Source organism: Chlamydotis macqueenii, chromosome 27 (genome assembly GCF_036417535.1).
Source record: "Chlamydotis macqueenii isolate bChlMac1 chromosome 27, bChlMac1.mat, whole genome shotgun sequence".
In the NCBI taxonomy this organism is placed as follows: domain Eukaryota; kingdom Metazoa; phylum Chordata; class Aves; order Otidiformes; family Otididae; genus Chlamydotis; species Chlamydotis macqueenii.
The window spans coordinates 1-14,400 of record NC_141582.1 but is presented as its reverse complement, the minus strand read 5'-3'; the positions used below and the strand labels follow the sequence as shown (position 1 = coordinate 14,400).

General features: G+C 65.8%; 2 protein-coding genes across 2 annotated transcripts; one reads left to right on the top strand and one right to left on the bottom strand.

Moving 5' to 3' along the window:
• The first annotated feature begins 7,449 nt into the window (after positions 1-7,449).
• Positions 7,450-9,122, top strand: MRPS24 (mitochondrial ribosomal protein S24). The gene is made up of 4 exons (XM_086767904.1): positions 7,450-7,495; positions 7,783-7,851; positions 7,937-8,048; positions 8,786-9,122. Exons 1-4 carry the CDS (start codon positions 7,463-7,465, stop codon positions 9,067-9,069), a joined length of 498 nt encoding a protein of 165 aa, XP_086624030.1. The 5' UTR covers positions 7,450-7,462; the 3' UTR covers positions 9,070-9,122.
• A 735-nt stretch (positions 9,123-9,857) lies between these two features.
• Positions 9,858-13,767, bottom strand: NPC1L1 (NPC1 like intracellular cholesterol transporter 1; the record flags this gene model as incomplete). The annotated part of the gene is made up of 10 exons (XM_086767913.1): positions 9,858-10,060; positions 10,144-10,306; positions 10,395-10,508; positions 11,323-11,554; positions 11,651-11,801; positions 11,890-11,945; positions 12,034-12,154; positions 13,043-13,170; positions 13,253-13,443; positions 13,678-13,767. Coding segments are annotated over 10 exons (1,374 nt in total), but the record flags the coding sequence as incomplete, so codon positions are not given.
• Positions 13,768-14,400: the final 633 nt, after the last annotated feature.

The window sequence follows — 14,400 nt, the reverse complement described above, 5'->3', positions numbered from 1 at the left end:
GTCCCTCAGCCGCTCGCTGGCAGACTGCGCTCCGTCCTGCTCTCCGCGTCGCCTCCAGCCGTGTCCTGGCATCTCCAAGCCTGGAAGGGAGACACAGGGCTGCGGGGGGCCCAGCCGGGACCCCCCCTGCACCCCCACCATCACCCCCCCCAGCCCCACAAGCTCCATCTATAGGCCGGGGGGCTCCCAGCAGCTCCAGTCCCCTCCAGTGCAGCACCCACTCCCATCTGCTGGGACAGGGCAGCGGGAGAGAACAGAGAGGACCCCAGTGTGGCCCCCCCCCACAGTCCCCCCCACTCCCCACCATCGCCGTCCCCTGAGCCCCCCCAACACGGCTGGGGGGGGGGGGGCCACACAACCAGGCCTCCACTGCTCGGGCACCAAAATCACCTGGAAAATAAAAAATTACCCCCCCCCCCATCACTGGGTGCCCTGAGCCTCCCCCCACCCAGCACAGGGGGGCTGGGGGGGCACCTGGGGAGCTGCACCCACCTGGGGGCACCCCCTGCTCTCAGCGGGACAGGGGCACAGCCCCCCCCAAACCCACCTGGGGTGAGAGCACCCAGCGATGCTCTGGGAGCCCCCCAGCAAGCAGCCAGCACCCACACAGGGTGGGACCCCCACCCCAGGCAGCAGCAGAACCCCAGTTGCCCCCAGTAAGCAGCCAGCAGCTCCCAGTTGCCCCCAGCAAGCTGCCATCAACTCCCAGTAAGCAGCCAGCAGCTCCCAGTTGGCCCTAGCAAGCTGCCATCAACTCCCAGTAAGCAGCCAGCAGCTCCCAGTTGGCCCTAGCAAGCTGCCATCAACTCCCAGTAAGCAGCCAGCAGCTCCCAGTTGGCCCTAGCAAGCTGCCATCAACTCCCAGTAAGCAGCCAGCAGCTCCCAGTTGGCCCTAGCAAGCTGCCATCAACTCCCAGTAAGCAGCCAGCAGCTCCCAGTTGGCCCTAGCAAGCTGCCATCAACTCCCAGTAAGCAGCCAGCAGCTCCCAGTTGGCCCTAGCAAGCTGCCATCAACTCCCAGTAAGCAGCCAGCAGCTCCCAGTTGGCCCTAGCAAGCTGCCATCAACTCCCAGTAAGCAGCCGGCAACTCCCAGTTGGCCCTAGCAAGCTGCCACCAACTCCCAGTAAGCAGCCAGCAGCTCCCAATTGCCCCCAGCAACTCCCAGTTGGCCCTAGGAAGCTGCCACCAACTCCCAGTAAGCAGCCAGCAGCTCCCAGTTGGCCCTAGCAAGCTGCCATCAACTGGAGTGCTGTGATGGAAGGCTACAAGCTCTTCAGAAGGGACAGACGAGGAAGGAAGGGTGGTGGTGGGGCCCTTTATATTAAAGACTGCTTTGACGTTGAAGAGCTTGGGGTTGGGAAGGATACAGCTGAGTGTCTGTGGATAAGGATCAGAGGAAAGGCCTGTAGGGGTGACATCGTGGTGGGGGTCTGTTACGGACCGCCTAATCAGGATGAAGAGAAGGACGAGGCGTTCTATGGGCAGCTTGAGCGAGTCGCGCCATCGCCAGCACTCGTTCTTGTGGGAGACTTCAACCTCCCCGATGTATGCTGGGAATATCACACAGCGCACAGGAAGCAGTCCAAAAGGTTCCTGGAGGGTGTGGAAGATAGTTTCCTTATGCAGCTGGTACGAGAGCCTACCAGGGGTGGTGCCCTGACTGACCTACTCTTTACCAACAGAGAAGGTCTGGTGGGAGACGTGAAGGTTGGGCACTGTCTTGGGCAGAGCGACCATGAAATTGGAGAATTCTCTATTCTTGGAGATGTCAGAAGGATCACTAGCAGAACGGCTATCCTGAACTTCAAGAGGGCGGACTTTGACTGGTTCAGGACGCTTGTTGCGAGGGTCCCTTGGGAGTCGCTCCTTAAGGGTAAAGGGGTCCAGGAAGCCTGGACGCTCCTCAAGATGGAGATCTTCAAGGCACAAGAACAGGCTGTTCCTGAATGCCGTAAGGCGAGCCGTAGGGGAAGAAGACCGGTGTGGATGAACCGGGAACTATTGTTGAGGCTCTGGAAGAAAAAGAGAGTCTATGTCCTCTGGAAGAAGGGACAGGCTACTTGGGGAGATTACAAAGAAGTTTCTAAGGTATGCAGGGAGGAAGTCAGGAAGGCAAAAGCTCAGCATGAACTCAGATTGGCCACTGCAGTAAAAGAGAACAAGAAATCCTTTTACAAATATATCAGTGGTAAGAGAAGAAATAAGGAGCGTTTACACCCTTTACTTGATGCAGCGGGGAATGTGATCACTGAGGATAAGGAGAAGGCTGAGGTCCTCCACGCCTTCTTTACTTCTGCCTTTAACAGGCAGATCAGTTATCCTCAGGGCACTTTATGCCCTAATCTGGAAGTCTGGGGTGCCAGGCCGAGTACACCCCCTGTGGTACAGGTGGAGACAGTCAGAGAGCTCCTTCTCCATCTGGACTGCCACAAGTCCATGGGACCGGACGGGCTCCATCCTAGGGTGCTAAGGGAGTTGGCGGGGGTGATTGCCGAGCCGCTCTCGGCCATCTACCAGCGGTCCTGGTTATCTGGGGAGGTCCCGGAGGACTGGAGGCTTGCCGATGTGACTCCCATCTACAAGAAGGGCCGTAAGGAGGATCCGGGGAACTACAGGCCTGTCAGCCTGACCTCAGTACCCGGGAAAGTTATGGAGCAAATCATCTTGGGTGAGATCACTCGGCGTATGAGTGGCATCCAGGGGATCAGGCCCAGCCAGCACGGGTTCACGAAAGGCAGGTCGTGCTTGACCAACCTCATTTCCTTTTACGACTGGGTGACCAGACTGGTGAATGAGGGAAAGGCTGTTGATGTGGTCTACCTGGACTTCAGCAAGGCCTTTGACACGGTCTCTCACAGTATTCTCCTAGGGAAACTGGCTGCCTGTGGATTGGGTAGGTATACCCTTCTTTGGATAAAGAACTGGCTAGGGAGCCGTGCCCAGCGGGTGGTGGTTAATGGAGTCAAGTCCAGCTGGCAGCCTGTTACAAGTGGTGCCCCCCAGGGGTCGGTACTTGGGCCCATCTTGTTCAATATCTTTATTGATGACCTGGACGAGGGGATTGAGTGTACCCTCAGTAAGTTTGCAGATGACACCAAGTTGGGTGGCGGTGTTGATCTGCCTGAGGGTAGGGAGGCCCTTCAGAGGGATCTGGACAGGCTGGATCGCTGGGCTGAGCTGAATGGCATGAGGTTCAACAAGGCCAAGTGTCGGGTCCTGCACTTTGGCCACAATAACCCCATGCAGCGCTATAGGCTCGGAGCTGAGTGGCTGGAGGACTGTGAAGAGGAAAGGGACCTGGGGGTGTTGGTTGATGCTCAGCTGAACATGAGCCGACAGTGTGCCCAGGTGGCCAAGAGGGCCAACGGCATCCTGGCCTGCATTAGAAATAGTGTGGCCAGCAGGAGCAGGGAGGTGATCATCCCCCTGTATTCGGCACTGGTGAGGCCGCACCTTGAGTACTGTGTTCAGTTTTGGGCCCCTCACTACAAGAAAGACATTGAAGCCCTGGAATGTGTCCAGAGAAGGGCAACAAAGCTGGTGAGGGGTCTGGAGCACAAGTCTTATGAGGAGCGGCTGAGAGAGTTGGGATTGTTTAGTCTGAGGAAGAGGAGGCTCAGGGGAGACCTCATTGCACTCTATAGCTTCCTGAAGGCAGGTTGTGATGAACAGGGGTTTGGCCTCTTCTCCCAGGCAACAAGCAGGACCCGAGGAAATGGCCACAAGTTGTCCCAGAGGAGGTTTAGATTGGACTTGAGGAAAAACTTTTTCTCGCAAAGAGTGGTCAGGCACTGGAACGGCCTGCCCAGGGAGGTGGTGGAGTCGCCGTCCCTGGCAGTGTTCAAGAGGCGGCTTGATGAGGAGCTACAGGATATGGTTTAGTAGCTGTGGCAGCAATGGCAGTGGGAAGACGGTTGGACTAGATGATCTTATAGGTCCCATCCAACCATGTGATTCTATGATTCTAACTCCCAGTAAGCAGCCAGCAGGTCCCAGTAGCTCCCAGCAGCCCCCTCGGGGGTTTAAGAGCCCCCGCAGCGGGCCCTGCCTGAGGCCTCCGATGAGGCCCAGCTGTGCTGGGGTGGGGGGGCCCGGGGGCCATTGCTTCGTTAGCGCAGCCGAGCTCGTTACTGTCACCACGGACCCAGGCACCCAGCGCTGGGGGGGGGGGGTTGCTCCTCATCCCCAGCACGGGGAGCGTCACACGAGGGCCATCGCCTGGCACGAGGGCGTTGCACGAGGGGCAACACCTCACTGGGGCCATGGCCTTGCACAAGGGCGTCGCACGGGGAGCGTCGCACGAGGGCCATCGCCTGGCACGAGGGCGTCGCACGAGGGGCAACACCTCAGCGGGGCCGTGGCCTTGCACAAGGGCGTCGCACGAGGGGCATCGCACGAGGGCCATCGCCTGGCACGAGGGCGTCGCACAAGGGGCAACACCTCAGCGGGGCCATGGCCTTGCACGAGGGCGTCGCACGAGGGGCAGGGCCTCGCGCCGGGGCTTGGCACAGGGCTGGGGACATCGCCCCGCACAGGGACACCGCCTCGCCTTGCACGGGGACGTGTCGCACGAGGGCGGCGTCTGGCACGAGGGCACCCTCACCAGGTCCTTGGGGGTGACCCTGAGCGCCGCCACCGCCCCCTGCAGCGGGCACAGCACGGGGTGCTGGGGGTGGCACCTGTAGCACCCATGCTGTCCCAGTACAAACCAGTACCATCCCAGTGCCCCTTCAGTGCCCTCCCAGTCTCCCATGGGTGCCTACCCAGTACCCCCCAGTAACCTCCACACCAGTACCCCCAGTATCCCCACAGTATTCTCCATTACCCCCAGTGCTCTCCAGTAGCTCCCAGTACCTCCCAGTAGCATCCAGTATTTCCCAGTACCCTCCATTACCCTCAGCGCTCCCAGTAACCCTCAGTATCCTCCAGTGCTCACAGGAACCCCCAGTGTCCCTCATTACTCCCAGTATTCCCAGTACCTCCCAGGGCCCCCCAGTACCTCCCCCAGTATCCCCCAGTGCTCCCAGCACCCTCAATACCCCTATTATCCCAGTACCCCCAATTTTCACAGTATCTCCCAATACCCCGCCATTTCTCTGAGTACCCCCAGTACCTCCAGTTTCCCCAGTACCCCCAGTATCCTCCAGTGCTCACAGTAACCCCCAGTCCCCCAGTGCTCCCAGTACTCCAAATAATGCCCATTACCTCCCAATTACTCCAAGTATCCCCCAGTGCTCCTACTGTCCTCCCCCAGTAGCCTCACTACCCCCAGTATCCCCCCAGTATCCTACCACACCCCCAGTACCTCCAGTATCCCCCTCAGTATCCTATCATACCCCCAGTGCCCCCCATTACCTCCAGTATCACCCCAGTGCCCCCAGTTTCCCCAGTGCCCTAGATAAATCCTATTACTTCTCAGTTACTCCCAGTATCCCCCAGTGCTCCCAATATTTTCCTCCAGTACCCCCCATTGCCCCCAGTATACCCGCAGTATCCCCCAATACCCCAATACCTCCATTACCCCCAGTACCCTCCAGTACTCCCCAGTACCCTCATCACCCCCAGTTTCCCCAGTATCCCCCAGTATGCTCATTACCACAAGTACCCCCAGTTTCCCCAGTGCCTGCAATGACCCCACTAGCCCCCCATTACCCCCAGTACCGCCATTGCCCCAGTATACTCCCATTGCCTCCAGTATACTCCCAGTACTCCCCATTACCCCCAATATCCCCCAGTACCCAATACCTCCAGTACTCCCCAGCACCCCCGTCACTCTCAGTTTTCCCAGTATCCCCCAGTTTCCCCAGTATCCTCCAGTACTCCCAATATCCCCTCCCACTACCCCCAGTAACCCCCAGTACCCCCAGTACCTGAGGAGCTGGGCCCTGCGACCCCCGTGGGGTTCAGCCAGGCCCCGTGCCAGGCGCTGCTCAGGGGTGGGGGCGATCCCGGGTACAAATCCGGGGGCTGCGTCACCGGCGGGTCGAGGGGGGGGATCCTGCCCCTCCGCTCCGCCGGGACCCCCCGCAGCGCTGCGGCCGGCTCGGGAGCCCCCGTTGGACTCGGAGCAGGATCGGCACAAGGGATTCAAATCCCAAAAAAAACCCAGAAAATTCAATTTCACCTGGTTTCTTCAAATAGAGAGGGCAATAAACGATCAGTAGTGATTAGCGACGAATTAACAGCAGTAGCGCTCAAAGGTAATTACTACACGACAATAAGTACGGCAATTAACAAAGACACATCCCTCATTGCGCTATTAATGCGTCACCACCGTCCAGCCCCGCAGGCAGCCGCGGCCGCAGCGAGGGTTTGGAGGTCCCGTCCCGGTGACGGGAGGTCCCACGCCGCGTGTCCCCTCACAGATGAGGTCTCCAAAGCCGCTGCCGGAGGAGACGAACGTTACTAACGAATAAAACCTTTATTTCGTTAATCTGTAACGGTCCGGTTTCGGTTACCCCGTGGGCCTGGCCAGAGCGCGGAAGAGGAAAGCAGGGAGCTGCCGTGACGTAGCGCTTCTCTCCTGGGCGTCTCCTGGTTCTTCATCCTCGAGGCCACGGAGCCGTTATCTGCTCTTACCGTGCGCTCTCTCACCCGCTGCGTGTGTTTCGGGACAAATTAAAACCACACGATCCCGCTGAACACCGCAACGTGGTGCGGAGCGTCCACGGATCGTCCGTGGCTCAGGGCTGTCTGTCAGGCCCGGCCACCGCAGCTCCCAGCGTCAGAAGGACGTGGAGCTGCTGGAGAGGGTCCAGAGGAGGCCACGCAGATGATGAGAGGGCTGGAGCCCCTCTGCTGTGAGGCCGGGCTGGGAGAGCTGGGGCTGCTCAGCCTGGAGAAGAGGAGGCTCCGGGGAGACCTGAGAGCGGCTCCCAGTGCCCAAAGGGGGCTGCAGGGAAGGTGGGGAGAGACTCTTCAGCAGGGCCTGCTGGGACAGGACGAGGGGTGATGGTTTCAAAACAGAGGGAGGTGGATTCAGATTGGATGTTAGGAAGAAACCTTTTACGCTGAGGGTGGTGGAGCACTGGCCCAGGTTGCCCAGAGAGGCGGTGGAAGCCCCATCCCTGGAAACATTCCAGGCCAGGTTGGCCGGGGCTCTGAGCAACCTGATCTGGTTGGAGATGTCCCCGCTCCTGGCAGGGGGGTTGGACTGGGTGGGCGTCAGCGGTCCCTTCCACCCAAACCATTCTGTGAGTCCACCAGTTCCCCCCTTCACTACCCCCAGTACGCCCCAGTTCCCCCAGTACACCCAGTACCCCCTCAGTGGTCCCCTCCAGCACCCCCATTACCCCTCCAGTTACCCCCAGTATCCCCCCACTATCCCCTAATATTTCTCCCGTTCCTCTCCCATTACCCCCAGTAGCCCCCAGTGGCCCCCATTACCCTCCCAGTCCCCCCAGTGCCCCCGTGACCTCCAGCCGCCAGGGGGCGCCGCCGCGCCCGCCGCCCGGTGCCAAGATGGCGGCGCTGGCGGTCGCGCGGACGCTGAGGGTGCGGGACGGGGGGTGCGGGGACGCGGGGGACACGGGAGGCACTGGGTGCGGGGGCTCCAGGGGCTCCAGGCCTGGGGGCGTGTGGGCCGAGGGGGGCGTGGGCCTGGGGCTCTGGGGACACCGGGGGACGGGGACACGCGGGATGGGGACACTGGGGCACATGGGGTGCGGGGACACCGGGCCCGGCGGTCACCGGTCGCAGGAGGCTCAGGGCCCCCCACGCCGGGGGGCTCCGCTCTGGGGACAGCGGGGCCGCCCCCACCCCTCACCCCCGTCCCCTCGCAGGCCGCGCCCCGCGCCCCCCTCGTCCCGCACGGCCCCCGGCAGCTGCACGTCTCCCCCGCCTGCCTCAAGGTGAGCCCCGCGGGATCCCCCTCCCCGCAACCCCCCCCGCACCGCACCCCCCAAATCTGACCCCCCCCCGCCCCCCTTCCCGCAGACGCGGGCGGCGCGGGTGCGCGTGGGCAAAGGGGACAAACCCGTCACCTACGAGATGGCGCACGGCCCGCACCACATCGCGCACCGCAAGGGCTGGCTGTCCCTGCACACCGGTGGGCCACCGCGGCGGGACGGGGCGTGCGGGCACCCGCGGGTGTGAGGGGATGGGGGGCGTGCGGGCACCCGTGGGTGTCGGGGATGGGGGGCGTGCGGGCACCCGTGGGTGTGAGGGGATGGGGGGCGTGCGGGCACCCGCGGGTGTGAGGGGATGGGGGGGCGTGCGGGCACCCGCGGGTGTCGGGGGATGGGGGGCGTGCGGGCACCCGCGGGTGTGAGGGGATGGGGGGCGTGCGGGCACCCGCGGGTGTGAGGGGATGGGGGGGCGTGCGGGGCACCCGTGGGTGTCGGGGGGACAGGGACATGTTGGACATTTAAGGGGACAGGGGTGTGTGGGGCACCCGTGGGTGTCGTGAGGCTGGGCCATGGGACGTTGTGGGGACCAGGACGTGTGGGGCACCTGTGGGGTGTGCAGGGACAGGGACGTGGGGCACGAGGGTGGCTGTGGGGTGGGCCCTGGGGCGTCGTGGGGACAGGGATGTGTGGGGCACAGGAGCGTGTGGGGCACGCAGGGACAAGGCCCCGCGGGGCACAAGGATGCCGTGGGGCTGGGCCGCTGGGCACAGTGGGGATGGGGACAAGCGGGGCACGGGGACGGCGGGGGGACAGGGGCGCGCGGGCGTCGCGGGGCTGGGCCGCGCGGGCGTCGCGGGGGGAACGCGTGGGGCGCAGGAATGGGCCGCCGTGGGGCGGGGAGGCGCGGGGCCGGCGCCGACCCTCCGCGTGGCCGCAGGGAACCTGGCGGGCGAGGCGGGCGCGGCGGAGCGGGCGGTGGAGGACGCTTTCCTGCGCCGCTTCCTCTCGGGCACCTTCCCGGGCGCGCTGGCGGAGCGGCCCGTGCTGAAGCGCCGCGGCAACCTGCTGGTGGTCTGCGCCCTCCTGGCGCGAGGCCTGCCGCCCCCCAAGCTCTACTTCCTGGTGGGCTACGCCGAGACCCTGCTCGCCCGCTTCTACAAGTGCCCCGTGCGCCTGGAGCTGCAGACGCTGCCCGCCAAGGTGCCCTACAAGTACCTCTAGGGCGTGGGGGGCGGGGGGGAGCGGGAATAAAGCGGGGCTCTGCGCCCACCCTGCCCCGCCTCTGCGTCTTGGTGGTGGTGGGGGGGGACTGGGGGGCTCCGCGGCACCGGGGGGGCCTGGCTGCGCCGTGTCCCGAATGGCCATGTCGCTGCGGTGCCCCTCTGCCCCACAGATCCTCGTCCACTGCGCCCCACGGCGCCCTGTGCCCCGTGGGGCCTCGTCCCTGCGGCGGCCCCGCTGCCCCACGTGTCCTTGGCCCCTGCCCCCCACGCAGCCCCTGCGTCCTGGTCCCCGTGTGCCCCACACGGCCCTGTCCCCAGTCTCCGTGTGCCCCACATGTCCCCTGCCCCCCAAACAGCCCCAGCGTCGTCGTGCCCCTGTGCCCCCCATGGCCCTGTCCCCGTGATGCCCCTGTGGGGCCTCGTCCCTGCAACGCCCCTCTGCCCCACATGTCCCCTGCGCCCCACACAGCCCCAGCGTCCTGGTGCCCCTGTGCCCCACACGGCCCTGTCCCCAGTCTCTGTGTGCCCCACACGGCCCTGTCCCCGGGATGCCCCCTGTGCCCCACGCCCCCCTGTGACACCCTCGTGCCCCGTGTGGCCCCATCGCTGCCGCGCCCGTGTGCCCCACGTGTCCTTGTCCCCTGCGCCCCACACGGCCCCATCCCCCTGGTGCCTGTGTGCCCCACACGTCCCGTCCCCGTGTCCCCGTCCCCGCGACGCCTCAGGGCTGAGATGCCATCTCCGTACAAGGTGGCCCAGCCCGTCCCAGTTAAACCCAGTCCCGAGTCTGAGAAAACCAGTTTAAATACGACAGTGGTAGAAAAAGCGATGGCGGGAGGGGGCGGCGGGGGGCCGGGGGGCTCAGCCCTGCCCGGGCGCGGTGGCCTTGGCCTTGCCCGCGTCCTGGAAGCAGGGGTTGCCCAGGGTGAGCCCCGCGCCGGGCGCCGCGTCCCCTGATGTGTCCCCCGCCGGCGTCCGCGGGCTGGGTCCTGCGGGGACAACGGGGGGCATTCGCCAGGCCGGGGGACAGGGGGGACAGGGCCCCGTCCCGGGGGGGCTGGGGGGGCCTTACCCACGTAGCTGAGGAGGACGGGGAGGAAGAGGAGGCCGTGGGCCAGCCCCACCAGCGTGATGATGAGGTTGAGGCGGAAGAAGAAGATCTGGATGAGCTGCGCCTTGGCGAAGGCCAGCACCACGATGCCGGGCAGGTTGGTCATGGCCACGCCGGCCACCACCTGCGCCCGGGGACGGGGTCAGCGGCGGCCGGGCCACCCGGCCCTCCCGGCCCCGCGCGGCCGGCACCCGCCCCGGCGCGTCCCCCACCTTGCTGCCCATGTTGACGGTGGCCTCGGCGGCTCGTTCCACGCGGCCGGGCCGGGTGCTGCGGGCGAAGGCGCAGGTGATGTGGGACACGAACTCCACCGAGATGCCCACGGCCTGCGGGGACGGGCGTCACCCGGGGCACCCGCGGGGGCTCCGCCGGGCTGGCGCGGCGCAGGGACCCCCCCGTGCTTGTGCGCCCTGCCCGCCTCCTGTGCCCGTGCCACCTGCTGTGCCCAAGGTCCCTGTGCCACCTTCAAGCCCCCGTGCCACCCTGTGTGTCCCAGTGCCCTGTGCCACCCTGCGTGTCCCAGGCTGCTCTGTCCCCACGTCCCCCTGCGTGTCCCAGGTCCTTCTGCCATCTCCTGCACCCCAAACCACCCCTCGTGCCCCTCCACGTCCCCCAAACTCCCATGTCCCCCAGGTCCCTGTGCCCCCTTGCAAGCCCCCGTGCCACCTTTCATGTCCCCGGGCCCATGCCACCCTGCCACCCCACATGTCCCAGCGCCCCGTGCCACCCTGTGCACCCCAGGCTGCTCTGTCCCCTCATCACCCCGCACATCCCATGTCCCTCTCCCAACTCCTACACCCCAAAGCCACCGTGTGCCCCAAGTCCCTGTACGACCCTACATGTCCCAGGCTGCTCTGTCCCCACGTCCCCCTGCGTGTCTTGAGTCCTTCTGCCACCTCCTGCACCCCCAAAACCACCTCTTGTGCCCCTCCATGTCCCCCAAATCCCTGTGCCACCCGTGTGCCCCAGGTCCCTGTGCCACCTTTCAAGCCCCGGTGCCACCCTGCGTGTCCCAGGCTGCTCTGTCCCCACGTCCCCCTGCGTGTCCTGAGTCCTTCAGCCACCTCCTGCACCCCCAACGTCACCCCGTGTGCCGCCCCGCGTGCCCCAGATCCCCGCGCCGCCCCGCGTGCCCCGCACCGCCACGAGGTTGATGAGCGCCACGGCGTTGTAGGGGATGTCCCAGAGCGCCATGGCCCCCACGGTGTCCACCAGGATCATGGCGATGGTGAGGAGCGTGGCCAGGCTGGAGCGCAGGTCCATGCCCAGCAGCAGGAAGGAGACGCCGAAGGTGGGCACCAGGCAGAGCGCCAGCGTGGCCACGCCCTCGGGCACCACCGTCAGGTACTGCTCGTAGTAGACGTAGGTCACCCTGCCGGGGAGCGTCACCGCCGCGCTGGCACCCCGGGGCGCCCGCCGCTGCGCCTGCCCCCCGCCCCGACCCCGTCACCCATCCCGACCCGCTCACGTGTAAGGGAAGACGTGGAAGTCGGGGTGGGTGCCGGGCACGCGGCGCAGGGCGGCGGTGATCTCCTCGGCCAGCGCGCGGGCGGCCCGCAGCGCCGCCGTGTACTCCTGCGAGCTGCGCAGCGGGCGCTGGTACGCCATGAACCGCGAGGCTGCCGCAGGCGGGGCGGGGCGGGGGGGGTCAGCCGGGCACCCTAGGGTGCCCCCCGCCCAACCCCGCGCCACCCACCCTGCGCTCACCCAGGATGGTGCCGTTGGCGTCCATGCTGACCGCCGTGTCGTAGGCGCCCAGACCGCTGCGGGGAGGGGGCGGGGGGTGAGGGGGGCACCCGAGGCCCGTGTGGGTGCTCCCCGCCACGGGTGCCCGGCCAGGGTGGCACCTACCCCTTGGCGCACTGCAGGGTGGGGCGGTCATGGAGGAACCAGGGCAGGAACCGCTCAAACTCCTCCACCGTCGGGCGCCGCGTGGTGTTCAGGCACTGTCCCCAGAGGCAGCTGATGGCGTCTGCGGGCACGGCCACGCTCAGCACCCGCTGGGCGCCACGGCGGGCACCCAACAGACCCCCAAGGGGCACCACCACGGGCACCCAACGGCCATCTAATGGGATCCCAGTGGGCACCCAGTGGCCGCCACAGTGGGTACTCAAGGTGCATCCAGTGGTCACCATGGTGGGCACCCAACAGCCACCCAACAGCCACCGTGGTAGGGACCCAACGTACACCCAGTGGCCACCACAGTGTAGACCTTACATGCACCCAATGGGCACCATGGTGGGCATCCAGTGTACACCCAACGGGCACCGTGGTAGGCACCCAACGGCCACCACAGTGCGTACTCGTCATACACCCAATGGCCACCATGGTGTGGACCTTACGTGAACCCAACAGCCACCATGGTAGGAACCCAATGCACATGAAATGGCCACCTGAGAGGGCACCCAACGTACTCCATGGCATGGACCTCATGTGCACCCAGCGGGCATCATGGTGGGCACCCAACAGCCACCAGGATGGGCACCCAACATACACCCAACGTCCACCACATTGGGCACCCAGCATACACAAAATGGCCACCACAGCGTAGGCCTTACATGCACCCAACAGGCACCATGGTGGGCACCCAACGTACACCCAATGGCCACCATGGTGGGCACCCAATGTACACAAAATGGGCACCACAGAGGGCACCCAACGTACTCCATGGCATGGACCTCATGTGCGCCCAACGGGCATCATGGTGGGCACCCAATGGCCACCATGGTCAGCACTCAATGTACACCCAACGGCCGCCGTGGTGGGCACCCAACGAACACCAACTGCCACCGCGGTGTAGACCTCCTGTGCCCCCTGACGGCCACCAGGACCCTCCCCCAGAGCCCCGGCGCCCACTCACTCTCGGTGGAAGGGCAGAACTCCCCGGTGAGGTTGCCGAACGTGTGGAAGCGGCAGCAGCGCCCGGTGGGGTTGAGCCAGTCGAGGAAATCGTCCACCCAGGAGGTGGCGGGGATGGCGAGGTAGGACCTGGGCCGAGGCGGGGCTGGCAGGAGGCTGCCGGGACCCCCCCCCGCCCTGCGGCGCGCGCCCCGCCCCGTACCCCACTCACACGTTGGGGAAGCGCGTGGCGTACTGGATGGTGTGGGTGAGGGAGTCGGCGGCGCAGCCGGCGCTGGAGCAGATGCCGTTGGTGCCGGCCGTGGAGGAGAAGTCGTAGCCGCCGGTGGTGACGAAATAGGTGGGCACCCCCACCGCCAGGTACCGGTTCATGGCGGCGAAGTACTGCAGCATGTAGGAGTCCTGGGGGGGGGCGGGGGGCACCCCAACACCCTCAGCTGGGGCGCGGCACCCGGGGGGTGGGGGGGTCACCCCGCGGTTGGGGGTCACCACCCTGAGTGTCCCGGTATGGGCTGTCCTGCCCCCGAACACCCCCGTATGGGGCCATCCTGCCCCCCCCCCAGCCCTGTATGGGGCTGTGTCCCCCCCCCGTAGCACCCCGAGGGGCCGGGGGTGCCCCCCCGGCCAGCCCCCCACCTCGGGCATGGCGAGCTCCTGGTCCAGCCCCACGGGCACGTGCAGCGTGAGGTAGAGCCCGGCGCAGGCCAGGAAGAGGAAGAGCAGCATCTGCCAGGGACAGCCGGTGAGGGGCCCCCGGGACCCCCAAATCCCCCAGGAGGGCACCCCAGGACCCCCAAATCCCCCAGGATGGCATCGTGGGACCCCCAAATCCCCCAGGCCACCCTGGGACCTCCAGGAGCCCTAACCCCCCTGGGAGGGCAGCCCCCCGACCCCCAAATTCCCTTGCAACACCTCTCTGTCCCCCCAGACCTCCCACACCCCTCCAGAGACCCCCCAGCCCCCCATGCTCCATCCCCTCCCCATGTCCCCCCACCCTCTGTCTCCTGCCCCCCCCCACCTCCCAGCACCCCCCGGACTCCCCCCTACACCCCACATCCCCCCTTGAAGCCCAGAAACCTCCACAACCCCAAGGACCGCCCCCCCCCAGCCCCTCGAAGCCCCCCCTCCACCCCCCAGGGCCCCCCAAATCTGGCCAGGACCCCCCCTGCACCCCACATTCCCCTCTGACCCCCAGCAACCTCCACAACCCCAGCCCCTCAAGGCTCCCCCGCACCCCCATGCCCCCCGGGACCCCCCAAATCCCCCCAGCACCCCCCCTGGACCCCCAGGACCCTCCCCAGGACCCCCCAGAAAACACCAGGCCCCCCCAGATCCCACCAAGACCCCCCCCAGGACCCC